The sequence below is a fragment of the Psammomys obesus genome, unplaced genomic scaffold, assembly GCF_907164565.1.
Source record: "Psammomys obesus unplaced genomic scaffold, mPsaObe1.curated_primary_1811, whole genome shotgun sequence".
In the NCBI taxonomy this organism is placed as follows: domain Eukaryota; kingdom Metazoa; phylum Chordata; class Mammalia; order Rodentia; family Muridae; genus Psammomys; species Psammomys obesus.
The window spans coordinates 34,619,264-34,647,162 of record NW_026587216.1 but is presented as its reverse complement, the minus strand read 5'-3'; the positions used below and the strand labels follow the sequence as shown (position 1 = coordinate 34,647,162).

General features: G+C 38.4%; 1 protein-coding gene across 4 annotated transcripts in view; it reads right to left on the bottom strand.

The window, feature by feature from the left end:
- Nucleotides 1-4,803: 4,803 nt before the first annotated feature.
- The window catches only part of Tgs1 (trimethylguanosine synthase 1), a 36,329-nt gene continuing 13,233 nt past the window's right edge, over nucleotides 4,804-27,899 (bottom strand). For all 4 annotated transcript variants that reach the window (XM_055603361.1, XM_055603363.1, XM_055603364.1 and 1 more), the window contains 9 exons: nucleotides 25,577-25,694; nucleotides 23,482-23,568; nucleotides 21,152-21,326; nucleotides 19,216-19,522; nucleotides 16,378-16,533; nucleotides 13,537-13,680; nucleotides 11,168-11,384; nucleotides 10,206-10,284; nucleotides 4,804-6,542 (listed from right to left, as the gene is read on the bottom strand). In XM_055603361.1, coding sequence (XP_055459336.1) covers nucleotides 6,414-6,542; nucleotides 10,206-10,284; nucleotides 11,168-11,384; nucleotides 13,537-13,680; nucleotides 16,378-16,533; nucleotides 19,216-19,522; nucleotides 21,152-21,326; nucleotides 23,482-23,568; nucleotides 25,577-25,694 — 1,412 coding nt within the window. In that variant the 3' untranslated portion in view covers nucleotides 4,804-6,413. The remainder of the gene's footprint in view (nucleotides 6,543-10,205; nucleotides 10,285-11,167; nucleotides 11,385-13,536; nucleotides 13,681-16,377; nucleotides 16,534-19,215; nucleotides 19,523-21,151; nucleotides 21,327-23,481; nucleotides 23,569-25,576; nucleotides 25,695-27,899) is intronic.

The window sequence follows — 27,899 nt, the reverse complement described above, 5'->3', positions numbered from 1 at the left end:
ATCCATCCATCCATCCATCCATCCATCCATCCATCCATCCATCCATCATCTAACTGCTATTTATCTATCTGATCTATCTATGTCCCCCACAGGGTTTCTCTGTGTAACCCTGGCTGTCCTGGAACTCACCTGGCAGACCAGGCTGGCCTTGAACTCAGAGCTCCACCTGCTCTGTGTACCAAGGCTGGGATTAAAGGTGTTCACCACCACACTAGTTCATTTCACTTTGTATTTTTAGAAAAAATTTTCAACGATTTATGTGTATATGTATGTGGGTGGGTGCTTGAGGTCAGAAGAATGTGTCAAATCTTCTGGAGCTGGAGTTATGGGGTTGCACGTCATTCAATGTGGCTGCTGGAAACTAAACTTGGGTCACCTTCAAGAAAAGCCAGTGCTTTCTTAACTGTGAGCCATCTCTCAAGACTGTGGTTTTGTCATCTTGATTGTGCCATGGAGAGATTCTGATAGTGTTGTTTGGGGCTCTAAATGTGTCTTCTCCATCCTTTTCACAGAAACGTTTTATCCCTTTCATTTCTTGAAGGGATTCTTTGTGCCTTTAGTTTAGTGTTTGTGTGTCTCATATGTGCATGAGAGCCCAGGTGCAGAGATGCAACTCAGTGCAGGGGTGCACATAACAGAGGCCAGGAGGGTAGCAGATGTCCTCTTTATTACCCTTAGATAGGGTTCCTGACTCTGAAGTCAGGATCAACTTTTCTCTACCTCTACCCACAAAAATAACCGGGGTTACAGGCACCTGTGGCTATGTCTGGTTTTAACCTGAGTGCTAGGGATTTGAACTTGTGTTCTCATATACACAAAGGAGCCATCTCCCTAGATCCTGAGCCTTGTGTTCATCTCAGCTCCTTTTTCTACCTACAGCTTTGCTATTTTGATCCTATTTTGCAGTTTTTCTAAGTTATAGCTAGACTCATTTAGTTTTTGATGTCAGAATACAGTATTTCCTTGAACTTGTCCTCCAAACACTTATCTTTTTTTTTCCCCCCAAAACTGTCTTGTAGTTTCTTCCAATAGACCTAATAAACAGCCCTGAGACAAGCAAAATCACACATTTCTGTGAGGTATTTCCAATGGTGTGTGGCTACTGGAAGTCCCATTGGAGGGACAGATCTCAATGCGTCTGATAATTTTTTTTAATGTAGCATTTAAAAAATGTTTTATTAATTATTTATTCACTTTGTATCCCAGCTATAGCCCCTTCCCTCACCCCCTCCTAATCCCACCCTCTCTCTCTTTTCCTTCCATGCCCCTCCCCAAGTCCACTGATAGGGGAGGTCCTCCTCCCTTTCCATCTGATCCTAGTTTATCAGTTCTCATCAGGACTGGCTGCACCAGGCCACAGAGGAAGACAATGCAGCATCTGATAGTGTTTATGATTGGTGCTTCCCATTGTATTTAACAGACAGATCCTAATTTCTAACATTTCTGTCCCAGACAATCTAAATTTTCTTCTTACATTTATCTCCCACGTAGCTGAGCTCATTCACATTGCTCTTTTGTTTTCTTTCCTTTTTCATCTTGCTGACTTTCTCATCCAGTACTGGCTTTTGTCTCCAGACAATGGACTTATTTTCCTTAACAATCTTCTTGCTTATAGTATCTTTGGGTCATGGACCACTTTTGCTTCTACACTTTTGAGATCTTTATCTAGTGTTTTATTCATTTGTCTTTGAACTCCACAGCTCAGGAGTCAATCTTTTGCTGAAATGATTGATGACTTGCCTTTTCATATTCACTGTTTTTTTTTTTTTTAACCCATTTTTGTTGTGTGTTTGTGTGTGTGTATGGATGTCATGGTGGGTGTTTGATATAAGAATAACTTTGCAGACTGCTTATTTCATTCCATTGTGGGTTCCAGGGCCTGAACTCAGGATGTCAGGCTTGTGTGATGTCAAGGCTAGCTTTAGTTGTCAACTGGACATGCCTGGGAAGAGGACAATTCAACTGAAGGAATTGCTATCAGACTGGTCTGTAAGGAATTTTCTTGATTGCTAATTAATGTAGGAGGGCCTGCACTGGGAGCAATGCCATCCCTAGGCAGTTGGGCCAAGGGTGTAAGAAAGGTAGCTTTGTAGAAGTCAGGAAGCAGCATTTTGCCATGGCTTCTGCTTTGACTCCCCTCAGTGACAGATCATGACCTGGAGTTACAGTTAAGATGAAATAAATAAACCCTTCCTCCCAAGCTAGATTTGGTTAGTGCTTTATCATAAAAACAAAAATACCAGAGAAGTGCTTTTATCTGCTGAGCTACTTCAATGGCCTTACTGTGTTTTTGTGTTGTGATTTATGCCATCTCCTAGTTTGGATATAATTTCTGGTTTTATCTGGGGCTCTTTCAGTGATAGCTTGCTCTTGAGGGCTTAATCTCCAGTATCAATCATTGAGAAAACTAACAGTAGCAGTATCAAACCATTCAAGATTCAGAAATACACTTAAAATCAAGTAAAGTAAACATATAACCAATGACTAAAAATGTACTAATATACAGTGTACTATGAAATTAGAAATATTAACAAAGATTAATCAGATTAAAAATGAAAATAATAAATGAATGAAATAAAGGGATAGGACCAGAGGAAAGTAGAAAAACGAGTAAAGATGAAAAACAAATAATGAATGGAGAAGGATGCTACTGAGGAGACAAAGGCAAAACTAAGGGAATACAAAAGCACAAAGTTTTGACAATAAAGATAGTAAAAATAAAGAGTACCCAATAATGAAGAACATGTATAAACAAAACTAGATAAATGGCATAATGAATAAGAAAGGAAACCAATAGTTTAAATAAGACACATGAACACAAAAATATGGCACCGGGAGGTCACTCTTGCAGAGGATGTGGTTTGATTCTCATCACCCACCTGAGGCTCATAACTGTCTGTAACCCCAGTTCTAGAAGACCTGATACCCTCTTCTAGCCTCAATAGACACCGGACACTCATTATAGCATATACATACACATAAGCAAAACACTCATCCACATTAAGCAAAACATCCCCCCAAATTCAATAAAGTAAAATATACATATATATATATATTTTTTTTTAAACAAAACCTCTGAATTTAATCTTCATTCCTTCTGCAGGAAACACTATAGAAACTTCAAGCCGAATATACATGCTGACTTCTCACAAACTGTGTAAAGGAGTTTCTTTTAGTTTAATGTATATAAACCAAAATATATTGATATATTTGTAAAGTCAATAAATTTTTGTTTAAGGGATGATTCTTCTGCTCTTCATCCAGGTCATGTTCTGGATTTCTGAATACGGTCCTTAAACATGGTCTGAGAAAGGGTACACTAAAAAATACTTCTAAAAGTATAATAAAACCCAAACCAAGTAACTAGAAAAATACAAGGGAAAAATACTAAACGTTCAAGTAGCTTCTTTCCACGGTCTTTGAAAATTGGAGACCATCACGTATATATGTGGGTTGGGTAAAAGGTCAGTTGAACTTCCTCTGATTCATGCTATAGCTAAGCTTGTTTTTGTTAGGTGGCTGAGGCCTGCTGGAGCAGGCTTCAGTTCTGTACCTTACCAGGGGCCTCTGCTGGCCACACTGAGCTCTACAGTCTGGCCTGGAGAGGTTCTCAGACACTTCCCAGACTGTCCAGTTCAGCCCCTCTTGGAGTGTTACGCTATGGCTGGGAATTGGTTCTCAAGATACATTCGGAGTGGGGGAAGCCAGCACATCACTGAGATCTGTACAGGGAGAATTGTTCCCATACTTTCAAAGTCTATTAAATGTTCATCACCGTGCTAGTACATGAAGCTTTGATGCCAAGTCTTACACTGGGGCTTTGAAGTTTAAACTCAATAGCACTGAACCTCATGGCTGGCTTTAGAAGCTAGTCTACTGCAGTCTTCTGGCCCAGTCTTAGTTGGGGTTACTATTGCTGTGATGATACACCATGACCAAAGGCAAGTTGGGAAAAAAAGGGTTTATTTGGCTTACACTTTCATATCATAGCCCATCACTGAAGGAAGTCAGGACAGAAACTAAAACAGGGCAGAAACCTAGAAGCAGGAGGTGATGCAGAGGCCATGGAGGAGTGCTGCTTATTGGCTTGCTCATTCAGCTTTCACTACCAGCTCAAGGATGGCCTCAACCACAATGGGCTGGGCCCTCCCACATCAATCAGTGAACACCCCATAGGCCTGTATATAGCCTGATCTTATTAAGGCATTTTCTCAATTAAGGCTCCCCCCCCCCCTTCAGTGACTCTAGCTTGTGTCAAGTTGACATAAAACTAGACAGCATACCCAGGGCTACTGAACTCCTTACTATCACTTATTATTTGATGAGGTCTGCTTCCAGGTATGGTGGGGCTACCTCTCCCTGTTCCTTTAAGTGTTGGCATTCTTGCTCTGTGTCTGTCTTCAGGTCCCTCTCACCGGAGATGGTAAAAGGTTGAGTAAAGTCATGCTAATTTGATTGTCCTATGTTCTCAGGCACCAGTTAGCCCAGTTTTACATGACAGGTTTCTCTCAAGATGACACCTAAGTAAAGCTCTCTGGGTGCTGGAAAGTGAGCGCAGGTCCTCTGCAAGAGCAGTACTCTTAACTACTGAGTCTTTTTTTAGTCCTAGGAAACCCCTCTTAATGCTAAACTATTCCAACTGGGCTTTCTTCATTTTGGTTCATTGTTCTCCTGCGTTTCAACAATTTCCAGCTGCCTCACACTCTTGCTGTCTATTTGTGAAGACACACACACACACACACACACACACACACACACACACACACACACACCTCTAGCTAAAGAAAAGAAATAAAACAAAAATTGAGATAAATAAGCCTAAAAGCAAGTTGAACTTTATTGAAGCAATTTGTTTTGTTTTGTTTTGTTTTTTTTAAATCAAGACTGAAATGTACAAACCCCAGCGGTCTAACTGCTAGAAACTTACCAATTGAAAAACCTGTTTAACAGCAAATATTGTCAGTAACTATATAACAGTTGGTAATGACAAAACCATAAAAACAGCCTGTGTGGCTCTCAGTAGAGAACCGTTTATACATACAGACAATGGATTAAAAGATAGCCATTTAAGAAACGAGGTAGACTGACATGTATGAACTGAAACGGCCTTCAAGATACACTGAGAAGCCAGGTATGTCAATGGGCTAGGAGCGCAACGTCATCCTCAGCTACACAGAAAACTTGAGGCCAGTCTGGGTTACAGGAGATTATCTGAAAACAAAAACAAAAACATACCAAACCAGAAAAGTAAAAACATTGATTAAAAAGAAGAAAAAGCATCTTGGGCTAGAGAGAGAACTTCCTTCCACTTCCAGAGGACCCAAGTGCATTTTCCAGCAACCACACTGGACAGCTCACAATCACTTGTAACTCCAGCTCCAAGCCACCCAACACTCTCCCCTGGAGAGCATCTGTGGGCACCTGTGTACACACGGTGCGTGTGCACACAAACACACACACACACTCTTTCTCTCAAGCAGCTATTTAATAAAATATACATTAAGTATCCAAAAAGGGAAGGCACTGAATGGACAGGAAGTGCGTCAAAGGGAAACTGTATCAGAACACACTGGTATACTACAGTCTTTTCTTCAGAAGAATTATCAGCAGGGGCACCAGCGGGATGGCTTAGTAGGTAAAGACTCTTACTATAAAGGCTGATGACCTAAACTTGATTTCCATGACCCCACATGGTAGAAGTAAAGAGATGCCTGCAAATTGTCCTCTGACCTCTACACACACGCACATGAAGACAAAATAAAAATGTAATAAAAAAGTAAAAACCAAAATACCATTAACTGCGATTATTTTTAGATAGTTGAATAAAAGGTAGGTAAAATGGTGGGAGTTATACTTTTCTTGTTTTAGTATTAAATTGGTAACATTATTTCAATAGGGGAAAATGTATAGATAGAACTGTTTTTTCTTTGTATTTAAAAAAAAACAATAATTATTTACATACACACAATGATGTTAAATCAAAACATAGTTAAAGAATAAAAACATACATATATACACAGATGCACTTAATTTGAACTCAGGGACATGCCTAGACTTTTTATGATTTTTTTTTTTTTTTTTTTTTGAAGCAGGTTCTCACGCTGTAACTCAGGCTGGCCCTGAGTTGTGCGGCAGGCAGCACAGGAGGACCCTGAACTCATGATCTTTCCGCCTTCACTTCTAAAGTGCTGGCATTACAGGAACCCGACCTTGACTGATGCTGACTGTTTTAAAGTTAACACAGTCACTTCACATTACTGGAGGATATGAAGCGGTGTCATGAGCATTCTTTAAAACTCACAAGTCTCCATACCACATGTTCACACAATATCAAGGGGCCCAGGAAGACCTTCCCAGCGTCTCTCGCTTGAACGCCAGTCTAACTCCACATGATCTTTCTGTGCTTTACAGCATCACACTTCCGCTTCGGAGGCTGGCCTTCTGATCAGGTCACCAAAGTATGCAGTGATCGTCTTCAATTTGTTGTTAAGAAAATTCTGTTCTATTTCCACTTGCCCTCCAGGCCCAGCCAATGATGCCACCTGTGAGGCAAAACACACAAGTCATACATACAAGCAGAATTAATTTCTTTCTTTTGTCTTGAGGCATGGTCTCATTAAATAGCTCTGGCAGGCCTACTTGCCATGTAGATCAGGCTGTCCTCAAACTCATACCTGCCTCTGCTTCTGAAGATTAAGGTGTCCACTATCATGCTCAGCACAAACATGACTTTCAAAACAGCTCTCAAGCCCAACTATACCATCAGTAAGAGGAAGACTGCCTTTATAATCCAATAATCCGTGCAGAGGACTCATATGAATGTCAGAGGTACTATCCACCAAGCTGGTATATAGCTACAATGTGGCACAGTTAATTTAATACCAAGTCTGTATCCCCTCCATACGCCCAACCCCACCCCACCTTTAACACTCTTTTATGCTTCTGGTATCTGGGCCTGAAGTAAGGGTCTCCCATCTGCTAGAACAACGTCACAGTATTTACCATATGGATATGGTTTTAAAATGTATTTCTACTGTTAGTTTAATGCGGAATATTTTGATCTTTCATTAACTGAAACATTTAGAAACTAGTAAGGCTCTAATTTTCTACTTTAAAAATGCTAATGAACTGAATTTAGTTGTAGTCAAAATATTTTCCCAATAACAGAATCATGTAAGATACTCTTAAATAGTTCTAGTTATTCAGATGCACACTAGATTTTTACATAGCACGTTTTAGAAATATTTTTAGGGCTGAAAAAAGTGGCTCAGGTTAAAAGTCCTTGCTGATCTTGAGTTTGGTTCCAGCGCCCATGTTGGGCAGCTCACATCTGTAACCACAGTTCTAAGGGTTCTGATACTTTTTCTGCCTTCACGTGCCACCCACATACACGGCATACATTCAGACACACTTTAAAAGAAAACCAAAAACAAACAAACAAACAAACAAAACAACTTTGGAAGTATTTTCAATAACATCCTTATTCTTCTCTACCTATCTACCTTCCTGCTTATAAGTCAATGAACATAAGATGTTTTGAACAAATTAGTTTTGGTTTTATAGTGTGAGATTGGATAACAAGGGTTACATGTCTAGAACAACTCCAAAAGTAAAAGGGAACAAGAGGAGAGGTTAAGGCAACAGGACACCCAAAAAATATTTTACTGGCTAAAATAAATAAATGAATGAATGAAAAATCAATGGGCATCATCTCCTACATGGAACATTTTTTTAAGACAGGTTCTATGTGCATACTCAGTTTAGTAGTGAGTAGAATGTAGCATATCCACTCTGAAATGGAAATTAAATGCCTGCTACAGATCTATTTAGAGAAAAATGCAGCCTGAATTTCAAATGGCAGGCTCATAACCAACTCCTCCTATATTTTCAAGCTTGCATTTCAATCTCCTTTCATGTTAAAAACCTCACACATGGATATATTTTCTGCTAAAAAAGAATGGACTTCCCAGTGCAGCTATTTCAACTATTTCAGCTAGTTCATGCCAAGCACTTTCCTTTCTCATGTTCTAGTGTTACTACTCCCTCTAGAGGCAAACAAAAAGCAACTATGGAGTCCAATGCTGGGCGCTTGTGGATGGTGTCTACATGGGTGCTCACATTTAAGTGAGACGTGAGGGTATGAAAATGTGTACACGTATTGCGTTGAGGGCGTTGAGGGCAGAATTTGACAACCGGTATTTTCCTTTTCTCAACTGCTCTTCACCCACTTTACCAAAGGAACCATCTCCCCAGTTCCCATAAGTCTAATTCTGACAGATTTTGAGGGTAAAACAAAAGTAAAAAGCAAGCTAATTTTTCTTTGTGTTAAAATAAATTTAATCACTGAAACTTTCATATTAAAATTGGCTTTCTAGCCAGGCTGGGATGGCACTCACCTTTAATCCCAGCACTTGGCAAGCAGAAGCGAGCAGATCTTTGAGTTAAAGGCCAGCATTGGACTATAGCCAGTGCCATCACATAGAGAAATCCTGTGTCAGGGGAGTGGTTATTGCCACTGAAATACCCAAAATGAGTCTGTACTATTAAGGACCAAGATTTAGCCGATGAAGATCATATAGCCTTCGGCCAGTTTTGGAGCATCATGGTTGCCTAAGTCTAGAAAGCAGTTACAGAAGTAACAGATAATGATAATAGGTTCAACATCAAGGCTGATGAGGACACGGATGACATTCACACATTCTATCTTGGGAGGCTTAATGCTTGGCCAAGTAGATCATAAATAATGACAATTTCATTTCCCTCTAACTCAGCCAAATTCATTTCCTCTAACTTAGTCTAAGCACTCAGCTTTTTCATTTAATCTTTTTATAACCCTGAGAATGTCAACTATGGAGGACATTATAATTACTTGGGGAGCTAAGAACAATTTATGCTTGGGCCTCATCCTAGAAAATAAGATAGAGAATTTTTCTTAGTAGATTAGGGTTATCCTTAGTGGATAGAAAAATCTATTCTTTTAAGACTCTTAGATAAGATTGAGAAAACACAGGTAAAACATACAAACTGAACGTGATAAGAAATGAATATACATGAGTTGAAAGGACAGACAGGTGACTTAGAAGGAAAAAGTAAAGTCTAAAACAGTAAAATTATACAGAGGACCAACATGAGGTAAACAGGTGCTCTAATAAAAGGACAAGAGATGGTGAGGACAGTTAAAATTGTTCCTGGTCAAGTTAAAGGCAGCCTACTTCCTTATTTTTCCCCTTCCTACTCACAGTGACCCTCCTGTTTTTGCCAAGTGCTGTATTATGAGCCAGTACACCTTACCTCTTTAGCAGGGTTACTATTTTCTAAAATATAGTAAAGGTGGGCCTTTACTCTCCTGATGTAATTGTAGTCTCTGGGCTTACTGCCTCTGTGTGCTAACCTAGGCCTATTCTGAAGTCCTCTAACCTCCATACAATCCAATCTAAGCCTAGAATGCTCTCTCAGCCTTTGAGACTTACTGCTGAATAACCTCATCCTTTCTACAGAATAAGTTCACCCTTTCTAGTTCTTTCTGAACTCTGGTTGGCTAGTTCAACTCAGCTGTTCCTTTTTAGTCTCTGCTCATTCTGTCTTCACCCGTGTCTAGCTTGTCCTGACTTCAATCTGTCTCTGTAAAACTCTTGTAAAAACTGCCTCTGAATTCCAAGAACTAAACTTCCATGAACTCAACTCCACTGCACTGCTTCTCAACTCATTAACTCAACCAAACTGATTAGAACTCAGATCTCCATGCCTCTGTCTCCTAAGTGCTGGGATTAAAGGTGTGTAGCACTAAGCCTGTACATAAGCTTTTCTTTACCTGAAACTTGCTTTATACCAGGCTGGCCTTGAGCTCAGAGATCTGCTTGCCTGTCTCCTGGGATTAAAGGCGTGTTTGTATTCCAGGCAGATCACATAGACCTAGAAGGTCTTTGGATGTGATATTTTGCCAGAGCAGCCATGTTCTGAATTAAAATTCTTCTACAGGTCTTGGACAGCTGCCAAGAAGCCTCTGTAACATGACATCATTAGTCATCCTGTCAATCCAACTTCATCCTCCTCCTCAGGAGCTATGGTGGTAGAGGGATGGAAGAGACAAGACAGGGACTTCTCACAGCAGGTTCTCTAGTAAGGAAATTACCCCATATCCTTGTCTGCCCATCCTTCCTAACAAATAAGCAGAGGCGCACAGAATCTCCTCAGCAATGGCTTACCTGGTCAATATCAGCGTTTCTTGGAAGAAAATAAACAATATTATTAGTGATCTTTTGAGAAAGCCTGAAAATTTCAAAGGTAACCAACAGTTAAGGATAAAAAGTTAATTTCTGAGCAGAAAGAGACATTCATTTTTCATGCATCAAGTGCACGCATTTACATTCCGAGAATTAGACACAAGATTTGGAATCCAGCAACAGCACCTGATTATTAGATTTAGCTGCTTTTAGTATAAGGTTTTGCACGCTGAAGACCACTTCCTATAGACCTGAGGTTCTGAAGAAACTTTCAGTTTCTACTAATTCCAAATAGTAAGTTTATCTATAATTCTCAAAGCAGGTTTAGTAGGGCAGACCTAGACCTTGGGAATTTGACTGTACAGCATTTATATCATGAATCAGCAGCCATCCTGTCAAGCCATCTTCATGAAACTAGCAAATCCTGTTTTTTCCCCATACTCAGGAGCTATAGCTTATGTCTTGCTTTACAATGGCTAGTAACAGAGATCTACGTACATCCATACATACTACATCTATTGATCAACTGACACATAATTTTTACAGTGTATGTTTGTTTGTCATACAAATCTTTACAGTGTTTGTTTTTATTACTGTTATTATTAGAGTATGTGTACATGTGGTTCCTGGGTGTATCAGTGGAAAACTCTCTTCTTGTACCTTTACATGGGTTCTGAGACTCAAGTTCGGATTGCCAGGTTTGTGTAGCAAGTGCCTTTACCAGCTGAGACATTTGGCTGGCTCCACACGAATTGTTTTCTGGGTGAAACACAAAGGAATTCATCAAATGTGATTAGCTAATACCTTTCTCTCTCCACGCGCGCGCGCGCGCGCGCGCGCACGCGCACACACACACACACACACACACACAGAGAGAGAGAGAGAGAGAGAGAGAGAGAGACCTTTCCTCTCTGAAAGTATTTGTTAGGTCTTCCAAAGGATATCCATCAGGAGACATCATCGTCCTAATGTCGAAGGTCTCTGCAGTAGCATAATCTGGACCCCCCCAAGGCGGGCTTAGGAACACAACATCAGCCTTTAAACATGGAGCCAACAGCAGGAAATCTCCACATATAAACTCTATCTTATCTGCTATCCCATAAACTTCTGCATTATTCCGAGCAAGATCAATCTTAACAGGGTCAATATCAATGGCAATCACTAAAAATACAAAAAGAAAAAAAAAGGTCTTTAACATTTTGATGGTTTTCTGAATAAAGCACTTTGAAGAAAAAAAAAAAAGACTTAAGAGACGTGCACACAAAAATAAAAATCTTAGTTAAAATTTATTTAAATTAAAAGGGTTCACATGTAGTTTGTACCAAGAAAACATTATCTAAAGAACATGTTATCTTGCCCAGCCATCAAAGCATGGTCTTTGGGGGGGGGTGGTGCTATATACAGTTGGAGCAATAAATGCTTATAAATGCTGCTACCTGCATGTAAAGCTCAATATTGGCTTCCAGAAAAGACCAATTTCCTTAAACTAAGTCAATGTCTCTAGTCCCACATGCTGCCAGAGTAGAGCCTATGTCATTACAGCACTAGGAAGACCCAGTGTTAGCTACCTACTTCCTTTTCTTCCCAGGGTCTAGTAATCTGTAAAGGCGAGTGAAAAAATGACACAAAGAGGCTACAGAACAGTGGTTCTCAACCTTCCTAATGCCACAGTCCTTTACGACTATTTCTCATATTGTGGTGACCCCAGCCATAAAATTATTTTGTTGCTACTGTATAACTGTAATTTCACTACTGTTATGAATCATAATGTAAATATCTGGTAACCTACAGGTTGGGAACCATTGCTATAGAGGGAATCAACAGTAAGAACATGGCACTAGCCTTCCTTTAAGATCCACATTAAATATCTTTCTTTACCAAATGTGTGCTAAGCTACATAAACCCTACCATAAACCTTATCAATTAAGAAACTAATCTATAATACACACATTTTCCATGATATTTAGAGAAAATTTCCAGACTTGTTTATCATATTGTAATCACTGTCTTATAACAAAATGCTAAAAGGGAGAATTTGATAACTTCTGAGGAAAAATATTTTATATATATATATACTTTATATATATTTATTATGTATATACATATATATATTTTCACCTGAAAAAAATATTGCTTGAAAATATATATATGTGACTTATCTGAAAAAAAGATCCTGAGAATTTTAAAATCTTGAATTAGTGGAGGACAAGAAAATAATTACTTTTCTGATAAATGTGAAAGCTGTTTTTATCTAGGTTACTGGGAAAGCATGTAAAGTTAGCAAATATCCTGCATGCCTGGAGCACAAGCGTAGCAGAATCAAGATCATAGCTTATCAGCTCTGGTCTTAAAACTAATGGGCAAATTTAGACATCATTTTTCTGACTTCTCTACTCTGCTTCCAGATTCATATTTTGCTTTCCCAATTAACATTAAAAAGTTTAAGGGCTCTATGAGGCTACATCTTCAGTCCCAGGTATTTAGAAAACATCATTTTTTGAGGGGCCAGAGGCATGGTAATTTCTGTAGCTCACTTCAGTTTCAAAAATGTGCAGCCTTTCTTCTTGTCTCCCAGGTGCTCATATGCACCCCCACATTCCATGAGAACATCCCATGAATTTTTACTTTGGGTTGTGAGCCTATCCTTTAACAGCTGGTCAAGCTCTCTAGCCCTCCATGAATTTTTACTTTGGGCTGTGAGCCTATCCTTTAACAGCTGATCAAGCTCTCTAGCCCTCCATTAATTTTAAAAAGCATTTACTTCTTTATTTATGTATGTGGTGGAAAAAGCTCTTGCTCGCTGAGTTACCTCACTGGTCCAAACAGTCAGAATGTTTTGGAGCTTTGGGTTTTATAGTTGAAAAGTATCCTAAGACTATGTGAATTCAACGTGTCCTTCAAAATTGAATTATGTCAAGAGTCATAAAGCCACTGAGTCAGAGATAAAGCTTGTTTTCCCTATCCATTGCTCAATGATTCTAACAACCACTACATATTATTTTTATATAGTGCTAGAATCTTGGCTCCAGAGATGAGTAGGTGTGTCCATAAAATCCTGTGCAATTACTCATCTTTTTATGTCTTAAAAGACAGTAAAAGATGTAATTTATGACTGTTGACTAAATGAATACATTGTGAAGTACTTGCTAAACAAAGTATGCAAGATGAATAATAAACACAGTAGGTTATTGCTTGAATATTTGGTATAAAATTATTAATTATATATTAAATTTCATCAAAGATACGAACAAAAAGAATATTCTCTGCATAAATTGAAAGCAAAGCAGTTCTTGGCCATGAACGACTATATTACCTCTTTTCCCTGTTAAAGCAAACTGAATGGTATTTCCTCCAACTCCACAGAAAGCGTCTACTACAATGTCACATTTGAAGGACTGACTGACACGGCCAGCAATGTGCTCGGCAATCTTCTCAGGCGTAACCGAAAACCAGCCCTCTGTAAAGGGAGAATATTTTGGCAAAACGTTCAATTCTAAGAATCCAAGCATGAAAAAGAAACCATATTGCACAAGTTAAAGAAACTTCGTTTGGGATCTAGAGAAATGGCTTAGCAGTTAGGAGCTCAGTTAAAAGCTTGTACCGTATAATATAGGGTAACTATACTAAAATCTGTACACCTAAAGAAACTAATCAAGAAGGAGAACCCTGGGTAGGATGATCCACCCTCATTTAGAAAGGCAAATGGGATGGATATTGAAAGAGGGAAAAAAACAGGGAACAGGACAGGAGCCTACTAGAGAAGGCTTTTGAAAGACTCTACCCAGCAGGGAATCAAAGCAGATGCGGAGGCTCATAGCCAAACTTTGGACAGGAAAACTTAAGAAAGAAGGGGGAAGTTTGAAAGACCTGGAGGGGACAGGAGTTCCACAAGGAGAGCAACAGAACCGAAAAATCTGGGCATAGGGGTCTTTTCTGAAACTGATACTGCAACCAAGGACCATTCATGGAGATAACCTAGAAACCCTGCACAGATGTAGCCCATGGCAGCTCAGTGTCCAAGAGGGTGCCCTAGTAATGGGAACAGGGAGTGTTTCTGACCTGAACTCAGCGGCTAGCTCTTTGATTACCTACCCCTGAGAGGGGAGCAGACTTACCAGGCCACAGAGGAAGACAATACAGCCAGTCCTGATGAGATCTGATAGATTAGGGTGAGATGGAAGGGGAGGAGGACCTCCTCTATCAGTGGACTGGGGGAGGGGCAGAGGAGAAGGCGAGGAGGTGGGCTTGGGAGGGGACGAGAGAGGGGGCTATAGCTGGGATACAAAGTAAATAAACTGTAATTAATTAAAAAAAAAATTTAAAAAAAAGCTTGTACTGCTCTTTTAAGGGGCCTGTTAGTTCCATGTCCACAGAGGGTGGTGGGCTGGAACCACCTCGAACTTCAGCTCTACTGGATCTGATACCCTCATCTCTCCACCATACTCAGGGTGCACCCTGTACCCACACACACACACACATGAAAACCACGAACTACCTACCTTTAGAGAAAGGCTCTGCAAAGTGGCTAATTCCTGATTCATTTGTAAGATATCCATATTTCTCTGGCAATCATATATAAGCACAACTTTTCTCTTTAAGGCACTAACTACTGTTTATCAGCTATGGTAATCGGCAAGTTCTAACTGGCTAGCTGTTTCCTTTATGGTGAGTTTCTCAATTATTTTATTCACATCATAGAGATAACGACTCAGATTTCTATTGACATTGTGAACATTTACATGTTTTCAAAAAAATTTATTATTATTTATAAGTGCTTTGCCTTTATGTATCTGACCACAGTGTACATGCCAAATTTCCATGTTTTAAATGTCAGAAAAATAACAAAAGAGTAATAGCCAGTGACCAGGAGGCTGCTTTAGCACAATAGGAATAGCAGAATCTTTGCCATCTTCAGAAATGAAGCTACATTTACCTGGCAGAAAGAAAATACCACCCTGCCTTTCTACCAGAAAAAGCCTACTTTTCTCAGAAACTTCTTTGAACAAAATGATGTGTAAGTTTTCCTGTTCTCACTACTTACTAAAAGTTTAAAAGGCTCTCTATTACCTGAAGAAGGTAAACTTTTATTTTTTCCCCTAATAAACTTCCATATACTTTCTGTAGCACACACTATATTACAAATTATATAGGTGGTACAGAATCACCAACACTCTACAATACATCAAGGCCTCCAGATTTTGATAGTTAATAAAGAAAGATATTTAGTTAGTTTCAATATGAAAATCAGTGTTAGGCTGTGAGACTAAATTAAGTCTTTTTAAGATCAGGGAAGGGGGGCTCAAGAGATCACTCTGCGATTAAGACTACTGGTTGCTTTTCCAGCGATCTTGAGTTCAATCCCCAGCAACCATATGGTGGCTCCCAACCATCTGCAATAAAATCTGATTTCCTCTTCTGGTATGCATTAAAACAGAGCACTCATATACGTAAAATAAATAAAAAATCTTAAAAAACAAAGATCGGAGAAGGAAAATTCAATGAAGATTTCAAGCTTTCAGTGCTAATTAATTAAATTATAAATTTCTACATTAGGAATGTCTTCATCAGATATTCTTTTTAATAACCTACATACTTTTGCTACCTTGTATAAGATGCTACACATACCGATTAAATCTAAAATTAAAACATAAATTTTTGTATATATATGTAATTGAGTGATACTACACAGAACAATGAAAAATATTCCTTAAAAATGTCAAAGTCATGTTGGGGACCTGCCTCAGTGGAAGAGTACCTGCCTGGCTCAAGTGAAGCATGAGAGTCTGAGGAACTACTACACATTAAAGGAAGCTAAGGCAACATGAAAACTAATGCACAACATGCTCCTTTATGGTAACAGAGAGAACTTACTATTTTTCATTTATTTTCTTGTTCTAATACGGACCAGTCCCAGGCCTTGATTAGTATCACAGCAAAAATCTTGTTCTTAAAAAATGTACTCAAAATTAAAATCGGGGAGTGGCATGACATGGAATTGGATCAGAGAGACAACACGCACACAGAATGAATTTTGTAAATGTCAGAAATAGCTATATCCTGCTGAAAAGGATATGAAAATTTCGTTTTACAACTTTTCTGTGTATCTGAAGTGGCATCTAAATAAAGCCTCACAACACACCTGTATTGTATTTACCTTTGTCCAACTTGATCCCATCATCAAAACGAGAGAACAGCCTGTATCTCTGGGCCCAGTATTTTGCCAGCTCTGGAACAGAGGCTATTTCAGGTGGCAGACCATTTATCCTTTTGTTCTTGCCTTTTTTCTTCTTTTTCTTCTTTTTTATTTCAACTAAATAAGATACAAATAATACAGACGCTGAGTATGTAAAGAGAATGAACAAAGGAATTCCCAAGAAGCAGCAACATCAAATCATCACAATTTTGGACTGTACCAGCATACATAAGGCTACACAGAGAAGTACAGAACAAGTACAGAGCAAGAATACCACCACTTCAGATCAAAGCTTCCCTGTCAATTTGTTAGCTTGAGAAAACTCTATTTGTTTGGACCTTGGTCTCTGCTGCCACACTGTTCCTGGCATTTACTAATTCTTTCTTTGTTTTATTTCTTTTTATTTTATGTGTATTGGTATTTTGCCTACATGTGTATCTGCGTGAGAGTGTTGGAACCCCTAGAGCCAGAGTTACAATTGTAAGCTGCTGTGTGGGTGCTGGGAATTGAACCCATCCTCATCCTCTGAATGAGCAGCCAGTGCGCTTAACTGCTGAGGATCTCTCCAGCCCTCTAAACTCTAAGTTCTTATTCCTACACAAGGAACAGATGAATTAATACATATTATTTTACTAACTTCACTTACACCACTGATGGGGGATAACAGATAAACATTTGAAATCCTCCAAAACCAGAATCATGAAATACATCTGGTCCCCACTATGTCAAATACAGAATATTCAGCCCATATAATAAAGACACTAATACAAAATTATCGACAGCCACAACAGTGCTTTAGTTGGTGAATTTCTTTACTCCTTTTGTTGTTGCTGGCCTGGGGAATTGAACCTGTGGTAGGCAAACATTCTGAACTACATCTTCAATCACTTTTTAAATTTTTATTTTGAGTAGGGTCCTTAATTTGTCCAGGCTAGTGTTGAACTTGTGGCCCTCTTACTTTAGACTCCTGAGGAGGAAGGTAATGTTCAGCCTTTTTCAATTTAAAGACAAAATCTTTCCAAGGCCAACTAAATTCTAGCACTGGCCATATAAATTTTAGAGAACACAAGATGCCTCTGAAGTATGGTCAAATTCCAGTCAATAATTATTTAGATAAACAATTATTGGTTGAGTATTAGGTTTCAGTCTCCAGAAGATTAGAAGCAGCCATGCAGCAATGTTTAAAGAAGAGTGGGCTGAACTTGGTGGTGCACGCTTATAATCCCAGCACTCAGAGAGGCAGAAGCAGGTGGGTTTCTGTGAGCTTGAGGCTAGTCTGGTCTACAAAGTGAGTCCAGGACAGGTGAGACTACACAGAGAGGACCTGTCTCAAAAAACAAAAGAAAAAAAAAGATGAAGAGTGGTAGGGTACTGCAATGGAATTAAACCAAGAGTACAACTGAAAAAGAATAAAGCTCTGTTAGATTTAAATGTTTTCTAAGGATAGGACTATGTCCTACTCTGGCCATCAGGTCACTGCAAACAATCAAAAGTGTTGAGGGAAAAGTACTGCTTTCACCCACTTCGGCCAGCTACATGTAGATTAAGAATTCAAGTGGCAGATGAATGTCAGCTTAACATCGGTAATGAAAAACCATAAAACACCTGAAGTCTATACGGTACAAAGGCAGGAGATAGGTAACAGGAGACTTAGGTACATGTGTGCCCACACAAAGGAAAGGAATCAACTAGATTAAATGTGCTGGCTTAGTTTTACATCAACTTGACATGAGCTAGACTAATTTCAGAGGACGGAATATCAATTGAAAAACTGCCTGCTAAAGATGGGGCTGTAGTCAAGCCTGTAAGCAATTTTCTTCGTTACTGATTGATGTGGAAGGTCCCAGCCCATGGGTGGTGCCACCCCTGGGCTGGTGGTTCTGGATGCTATTAATAAGCTAAGCAAGGCAGTAAGCAGCACTCCATCATGTTCTTTGCATTCTTGCTTCCATGTTCCGGCCTGGGTTGAATCCCTGCCTGGGCTTCTCTAAAAGAACTGTGATTCAGGATATGTAAACCAAATAAACCCTTTCTTCCCCAACTTACCTTTAGTTATGGTGTTTCATTGATACAACAGTGACCATAACTAAGAGATGAAGCTATGGGCTGGAGAGATAGTTTGCCAGTTAAGAGCACTGGCTGCTCTTCCAGTAGGTCCTGAGTTCAATTCCCAGCAACCACATGCTGGCTCACAACTATCTGTGATGCAATCTGATTCTCTCTTCTGGTGTGCACATACATAAATTAAGTAAGATCTTAAAAAAAGATGAAGCTACTCTAACAGTGAAAGGGAAGGGCCATAATATAGTTATTATAGAAGGACAAACATGGAGCATTTCAACAAAATGAATACTGAACTAAGTAAAAACACTTATCTGCAATGTTCCACCACTTTCATCTGTATTTATAAAGGAATTTTAGCTACTAAAAATGTTAGTTTTTTTATTTATTAGCACCAAGTACTACAAATATATTTTGTTAATGTTCTATCAAGACCTCCCAAACCATTACAAAAGCAATTATCAAGAAGAAAATGAGTGCTTCAGCGATTTCAATAGGAACATACCATTGTCAGCCAGGGACAGAGTGATAGCAGAGATCAAGGTCCACACAGTTTTCTCATGTTTACCTAGATTTGATCCAGCCTGATGAACCAAAAGTGAGGAACACTCACAGAACCAATCACAGCCATTAGCGCATTCACATTAACACACATTCTCTCTACTTGAAAGAATCCCGAGGCATAAATGCTATCAAAGTGTGAACAAAGGACACACAAAGGCAAGTGCATTTATTTACCTTCTGTTTCTGTGTGGGGAGAGTTTGTTATTTCTTCAGCTACACAACCCTGCTTCTCTGGAACAGTTGCTACCAAGGAGGCCCCTTCACTCTTTTCTGCTTCAAATTCACTGGCTGAAGAGATAGTCTGACATTTTTCAGGATCTGGATCTCTGGTCTCCATCAGGTCATCAGCTTTCTCCAAGGACAGGTCTTTTTCCTCTGAGTCACTGCTTGTGCAAGTGTCTTGTGTTTTGTTGTAAGAAAGAGACTCCTGTGACGTCTCCTCACCTACTGGTTCATTAACCCATTTTAGGAATTTTTCCACCTGAAATTTTAAGATACCATAAAGAACATCAATTAACTATAAAGACAACAGAATCTTCTCACCTTTTACAATTTGTGACTTGATAACAAGCCATCATAATTATTAGCTTGGAGAAATACATGTATCATACAAGCTACAAGTAATTCTGGGCGATCTGGAATTCAGGAGAGCATCCTATAACCTTAAGAATTCCTTTAAAAGAAGTTACATGGCGTCAACAGAAGAGTGCCAATTTGTCTTTAAAATAAAATCAGAAGGTACCAGAAAGATAGGTGAAGGCTGCAGAGATAGCTCAGCAAATAAGAACATACACTGCTCTTGCAGAGGATTTGGTTCTGTTGCCAGCACCCACATGGCAGTTCCTAACTCCAGTCCCACGGGATCTCATGCCTTCTAGTCTACACAGGTATGTGTACACATGGTAAATATGCACATATATGCAAAAAACTCAGAAACATAAATAAACCTAAACATAAAACAAAACTCAAATCAGAGCTATCTCAGAATAAGTAAGAACAGCAGAGCTGGTAAGTTCTAACAAAATAAGTGTATTTGCTGCGATGGTACAGTAGCCCAAGGTTGGATGAGGTAATTCCTTGCATTTGCTGTACAATGAACCTTCAGGATGAGGAAATTTCAAGGAGTGGCACATAAATGATAAACTAAACCTGACACTCTGAGAAGGGCCACTTATCTGCATCCAAGAGAACTAAGGACACCGCAACCATTACATACACCTGTTTCTTTATTCATCTATAGGTAAATATAAGGGAATTATTACTCCCAAAACATTACAAAAAGTCTTAAAAGACTGACTCTAGGAAGTCTATTTCATATGTAAAAAAAAGAACCACTAAAGTATTCATGAAAAGATCAGCCTTAACAAATCTGAAAGAAAGAAAGAAAGAAAGAAAGAAAGAAAGAAAGAAAGAAAGAAAGAAAGAAAGAAAGAAACTACCTATCAATTCATAGCATGTTTTGCCAGAATGCTTAAGTCAGAAAGTAATGATGGTACAACACAGTCCTTCAGAAGTCTGAGATTGTGTTCCCTGTCCTTAAAGGGAGCTGGTGGCAACCTCAATTTCTGCTCCTCAGAAATGCTCCATCCTTAGTAGGATAACTCACCCAATCAAAGGATACTCTAATACATTTGCTTCCCATTTCTTGAAAGCAAAGTCCAAGAGGAGTCTTGCAACTATCAGAGTACAGCGTGAATGTACAAACTGTGCTTGTACTTTACACTCTTGGGTAAAGTTTATTTTTCAAAGTGTGATCAATCTTTGGATGAGCTCAGAATCAGACTTGTAGTCTAAAACCACATCAGAATCTATACTAGGATTCTCCTTTGTGTGAAAAAGGTTAAGAAAATTACCTTTGTTTTTGTCTGTGGTACATGGGCAAAATGATCTGTCTTACCTTCTTAGATGCTCTACCTTTTTAGTTTTCAAACATTCTTTTCTTCACATTATCTCAATTTCCTTCCCCCCCCCCTCAAATTGGTAAAGCTAGTAGAAAATAATTTGAGGTATCCTTCAATCTTGGAGGGTGAGACTTGCCATTTGAACACAACTTTAAGGAGGCAAGTGGTGAACTGTGATTCTGTCTCAGCTGAGGCAAGCTTGTGCCCACCTTACTCCGCACTTTACTCTTCTTGAGAAGTGGTTTTCCAGGCTCCTCGGTGAACAGCACGTGCTTGTTTTTCACAGTCATCCGCTTGCGCATATCCAGGTACTTTGACTTGTTTTTCACGTTCTTCTCTAGATACCTGACCCGTCGATGACTAAAATTTGGAATTCCACCATATCTGGAGCAGACCAAGAAAAGTGACTCATATTAAGTTCTACAAAAATTTCCCCATAGAGGAAAAACAAACAAAACAAAAAACCCCAAACACCAAAAACCCCCAAGTAGTTTTTACTAGTATTTGCTAGTTACAGCTACCATTTAACCCTAATAAATTTTGAGAATGATGAAACCACACAATATCTGTAGAAGAGTTTAGAATCTAGTTTTTATGAGAATTTAAAAGCAAACATGAAGGCAGATTTCTGAGTTTGAGATCAGCCTGGGCTACAGAGAATTCCAGGACAGCTAGAGCTACACAGAGAAACTATCTTGAAAAACCAAAAACCAAACAAATAAACCCCAAAACACCACTATCACCACCAAAACAAAATATCAGAAGCAAAAATGAAATACCAATGATGAGACTAGAAGGTTATTATTTCCTATTTGAAAAAGGATTATACCATGTAGCCCAGGTTTGCCTTAAATTCTTGATTCTCCTACCTCAGATTTTTGAATGCTGGGATTACAAATGTGCACCATCACAACTAAAACACATTTCTAGTGTAATTTAGAAAGTAGAAATTACGTAACAGACTGCAATAAAGAGAAATAACAAAAACATTTTTCCTTGTTAGGGAAATTTTTCTTAGAGTGATGACAAAGACCTTAAACATATCAGGACATATTCAAATTAAGGTTAAGAATGGTCACTGAATGCTTAATTTGGAGCAAATCTGATCTAATCATCTGATTTTTTATCTGTCTGCTGTAAAGTTTTCAAGGCCTCTCCCATTTTTCTTTGAGTCAGGTTACAATAATAATAATAATAATAATAATAATAATAATAATAATAATAAAAAACAACTTATCTTTCTATTTAAGTAGAATTCTATTTCTAAATAAAAGACAAAAGATAATTCCCAAGCAATGAAATTTGCCTCCATGAGTGTATTCTACCAAGAGCCAAACAGCTAAAATTAATGCTGCCAACAATGTCAATAGATTTGATATAAACTGTTAAACTCTATCCTCCTTAGCCTAAAATGATTATACAAACCACTATTGTCTTTAGGTACCTAAGCAGGTGACTTTAAAAGCCATTTATAGAATTTTAATTATAAGCATGAACTCCTGAACTAACTGGTGTCAATTTATACATTAATCATGAGGCAGATCTCATTTTCTTTTCTTGCTAAATTCGTGATGCACAGCTTATTTAATTTGCTAACATACAGATTACTAGGACATAGTGTCTGAGTGTTTAGAAACACAAAAATTAAAAAAATGGACTAAACTGACAGTACATACTAAGGCTGTTTTATTCACTCAGTTCAATCTTCCTGTCATGACATGAAATTACCATTTACTCTTGGATAGTTATCTATTCATTCATATTTCTTTTTAAAACTTGGGTATTTAATCTGAGAAAACAGGTCTCTACACACAAATGTTCATAGCTGCTTTATGTACCAGAAAAAAAGCCATAGGCCGTTTAAAAGGCAAATGGTTGAACAATTTTTAGTATCTCCATTCAATGTATTGACTACCCCATCAGAATAAATAGGATGCAGCATAACAGACATTATACTTAGATCTTAGGAAACAACCCAGATATTGTTAATGAGTGTGGAGAAATAAATAGAGACTTTCATCGAAAGGATTAGGTAAGTGCTGTGTGTGCCAACAAGAAAGGGAATTCACAGCATACTGCTGAGAAAAGCACACTGTGAAGTATGCAGCCTACATTAGTGACTTCTAAACAAGGAAGTAATCTATGTACCTAGTTGTGAAACATTTGAATTTTCACATTTTCTAATCTTTAGAAGTACAAAGGCGTAAAGAGATGCCAGGTGCAGATTATAATTTGAAGTTCTAAGATCTGAGCTTAAACCCTCTCTCTTTGAATGTGATCTGGACTAGGTCAAAATGTCTGTGACTTACAGCTGCTTTATCTGTGAAATAGACTGGAGTAACATTTGGCTGCTACTAGGTACAACTGAGTATAGGAAATACACTGAATATACAGTACATTTCTACTATCAAGTCTTACTAACAAGAGAAGTGGGTGTTTTATTATTTGCAAATACAGTATTACAGATTAGCTATATGAATGCCAAAGAGATTGAAGGTAGTTGAAGTTATTAGGATTTCTAGAAGTTGACAGCTCTTACTTTTGTCCTGAGCCATGCTTGAATCCTAGAAGAAAACCATTGTCATCGACTTCTGAATCTGGATTTTCATCGATGTCTAATTCATGACTAAAACAAACAAAAAGAGAAAAGGAAACAATAATAAGCCACGACTTTCAGTGTGAACATATTATATAAAACCATAAAGAATGGAGACAAAGTACTTCAATCAGGATTTTTTGGATAACTTAATGTACTCAGCAGTGTTTGAAACATTCTGGCAAGCATTCATACTTTTTTAATTTAAAGATTTTGACTTAAATTATATGTATGTGTGTCTTTTATCTGTGTGTAATTGCACGTGAATACTGGTGCCAGCAGAGGCCAAAAGAAAGGCCTCAGAGCCTCTAGAGCTGGAGTTACAGTGAGCTGTCTGACATGGGTGCTTGGAACCAAACTCAGTTCCTGTAGAAAAGCAGCAAATGCTCTTAACTGCTGAACCCTAATCTTAAACTCTTAAAGTATTCTGCCTCTATTACTGAAGATGAATTTCTCTATGGAATCTTGGCTGAAGGCCAAAATTAATTTTCTGGAGTAATTTCTCTAGAGGTCTCCATAAAAGGAAACATTTGAGAAGTAACAATCAGACCAAACATTTTTTGCAAAAGAAATGTTACTGAGTAAGTTATGGGGGCTGAAAAGATGGCTGAAGTTAAGAGTACTTAAAGTGCTTTCAGAAGCCCAGAGTTTGGTTCCCAGCACTCACACTGAATGGCTCACCTGTAACTCCAGCACCAAGGGATCTGATCCTTACTTCTGGCCCCTTTGGGCACCTCATATACTACCCTCAGAATATAAACAAACCGGCAATAAGAAAACAACTCTTTAAAAAAAAGCTGTGATAACCTAGGAGAATTTACCAAATAGGCACTGGGATGGTTAGTCTTTACCATCAACTTGATCAGACTTAGAACATCTGAAAAACACACCTTTGGCTATATCGGTGAGGGTTTTCCTAGAGGTTTAACTGGGGAAAGGACCACTTCAGATGGTGTCCCAGACAGACTTAAAGCAAGAATGGAAATAGCACTTATCTCTCTTTGCTTCCTGATATAATGTAGTGAGCCAGCTCTCTCCTGTTCCTATAGCCGAAACCTTGAGTTGCTTCCGCTGACATGCGTTACCTGTCATGATGGGACCATACTTTCAAACTATGAGTCCAAAAAAGTCTCTTTCTTTAAGCTGTTTTTGTCAGATATCTTGTCTCAAAAGTGACAAGTGCCTTAAACAAGTTTAGACCCTGATTATATGACCCATAGCATCAAGCAGAATATAGCAAGAAATAACTTATAAAGTTTGTCTTTCCAAGTAAGCCAAACTCACTAAGTATTTTGAGTGCCTACTAAATCCTAGGAATATGAGCATACATCCTTTTGCCTCTAGGGACTTGTAATACACTGTGGGGCAATTAATAAGAAAAGTTTCCTACATACAGCCAATGTAGCAGTAGCAGGGCATACTTTTATGGACTACGTTACTGACACTTCAGAATTTGCTTATCATTTATCTAGATGCTGCATGGAAGACAAAAATGTCTGATGTGGAACACTACAAAGAAATATCTCCACCTACTGCTCCAGTTTCAGCACTTGGGGCACATTTGACTTTACACTATTCTAGATTGTATTGTATAGGTGGTAAACAGAAAGAGCAGTGTCTTGGGGTAAAGTTATCTTTGCTATAAAGATCTTTTTGTAAGTACCCAAGAAAAGAACTTACCTTTGTCTCGGCATTCCTATGCTTTCAATAAGAACATTTGATTGAAGTCTATTTCAGAAATAGGTTAACATATATATAAGAAAGAAGTTCAACTGCATGTGCGGGGTGGGCTGTTATCTAATCACTACTTGAATGTACTTCATTGATAGTTACTGTCATATACTGTGAGACAGCTCCAGTCAACCTAATGATATCACAAAAATTACTATCAGTCTCATTTTGTAGACGGGGAACTAAATTTTATTTAGGGTTTCTGAGTAATAGACTTAGGATATGACTCTGGGTCTAAAAGTCTTATTAATAGATTCCTCTTTTCCTTACAGTATAGTGCTACCAGGCTAAGTAATATGCAACTTACCTTCTCTTCACTTTGCTGGGCTTATGCTCAGGTGGATCATCTTCACTCTCATTTCCATCAGTCCTGTTGGAGTGTGGTCTTTCTTTATTTGTATTTGTTCCTGAAGACTCCTGAAACTCTAAAAAGAGAGAGAGAGAACACAGTGGATTTTCCCTGAAGTGTGGCAAATTTTCTATTATTTTCAAAGGCAATTAATTATATGCTATGACTCTAAGATTTAAGGTCTCATGATGTAATCATATAGTAATGTGTTATATAATAATGTTTTGGTCAAGGATACTACTGCAGATTTGAACATTCAATAGTGGTCTCATGAGATATTATCACAATTTAACTTTAAATTTCAGTGTCCTCTGATGTATGCAAAGCAATGAAATCACCTGATAATAAACCTTTCAGAACCTCATCTCCTATGTAAATGAAGCACAACTATGCTTTAAAAAGCAAAATGAAACTAGTTTGTCCAGATACATATAAAGTATCCTACAGGGCACAGCGTCACCTTTCTGATAACTGTTAACTGCTGGCAGGCACATTTTTTTTTTCTTTTTTTCTTTTTTTTTTTTAGGCACATTCTTTTCTTCTTTTAAATCAATTAATCTGTGTGGTGTGGATGGCGAGTTGGCGTGCCATGACCCGAGTTTCAGGTCACAGGATAACCTGTGGGAGCAGGTCTCTCTTGTACTAGGTAGGTTCTAGAGATTAAACTCAGGCTGTCAGATAAGTACTTTTACCTGCTGAGCCATCTCACTGACTTTGTAAGGCACACTTGTTAAGGTAGCAACATGCCAGAACATGTTCTAAGAATAGAGCAGTGTGAGGAAAATTGTGTGCTTGTGAGAAAACTCAAAAAAAAAAAAAAAAAAAAAAAGAAGACAAAGAGTCTTGTGATCTCAGTTTCTTCAAAAGAAGAACAGATTTGTTCTTGGAATGTGTTTCTATGCCCCTCCCGGGTATAGTGGAAAGGAGTAAGTTTACTTCAGTAAGTGGTTATTATTAAATGTTTATGCCTTTACAGAAAAAAGATTTTGCCATGTGTGGCTTATGCTTGTGACTGTACAATTTACTTGAGTGACTCTTCTTATCCCTCAGAGTATAAATTATCTGCTGTGAATAAAGTTGGTCATTGCACGAGACTTTAGTACATTTCATTTATTGGCTCCATTTTCCCAGGTCCCACTGCCTCTGGAGTGGGGAAACAGGGAGAGACTGGAGAGTATCCGTGACAAGAAGTAGAAAGCACACGTACATGGAAATGTAACATAGACTTTATGTTTTCATCTTAATGGGAAAAAGAAAGTATGTTAAAGTATGTTAAAACCTCAAATCCTCACTGATCTTGAAGGATGACACAAAGGAGCAAATCACAACCAACCAACATATATTTATAACTAAAGGGCAGATAATAGAAGGCAGAGAAGTTTTACTGTGTTTGAAAAGGAAAAAAAAGAGTAGAACTAGGGAAAAGAATAAAAAGGATACTATAAGGCAGAAACACAGCCTAATATACTGACCAAAATATTGCAAACTTTTGTTTTAATAAGTAGAGAATCTGTGATGGTCAGTGTCCACTGTCAACTTGACAGCATCTGGAGTGACCTAGGAGACAGGCCTCGAAGGATACCTTTGGGGAATTTTCTTAAATAGGTAATCTGTCAGAGGCAGGGTTAAAAGCTGGGTGGCACCATTTTCTGGGCTTGGGCCTGAACTGCATATAAAGTACGAGCTGACTATGAACATGTATTTCTTCCTCGCTGCAGCTGAAGTAAGACCAGCTGCTTCCATGTCTTGATGCCTTAAATTCCATGTCATGGGGTCCAAAATCTTCCTTCAACTGAGAGATAAAACAAACCCTCTCTTCCTTAAGGTAGTTCTGTCGGCAACACAAAGTTGTATTTTATCATAGCAACAGGAATGAAACCAAGACCGATGCATCAGGAATACACAGAAGAGTACCAGAAACTTAATATAAAATACTAAATAAGAAAGAATGAGTATCAAAACAGAAAGGAATAAGACTATAACAGTACAGAGAAAAGAGAAATAGAAAAGCTACACAACTCATCAAATTTCCAGCTGGGGCAAGATGATCATAAATTCCAAGACAGCCTGGCTATGTGATCATGTCTTAATACAACCTCAAAATTCTAAATGAGAAGACCAGCAATCTAAGATAAGTAACACATTTTCCTGTCAAATGCTTGCTTCCAATTCTAATTCATTTGTTCTGGAAAACTGTAAATTCACTGTAAAGTAGATTCCTAAGATATTTTCAAGTTTGTCTTTACTGGCTACAGAGATACAGATGCAAGGATTATTTCTG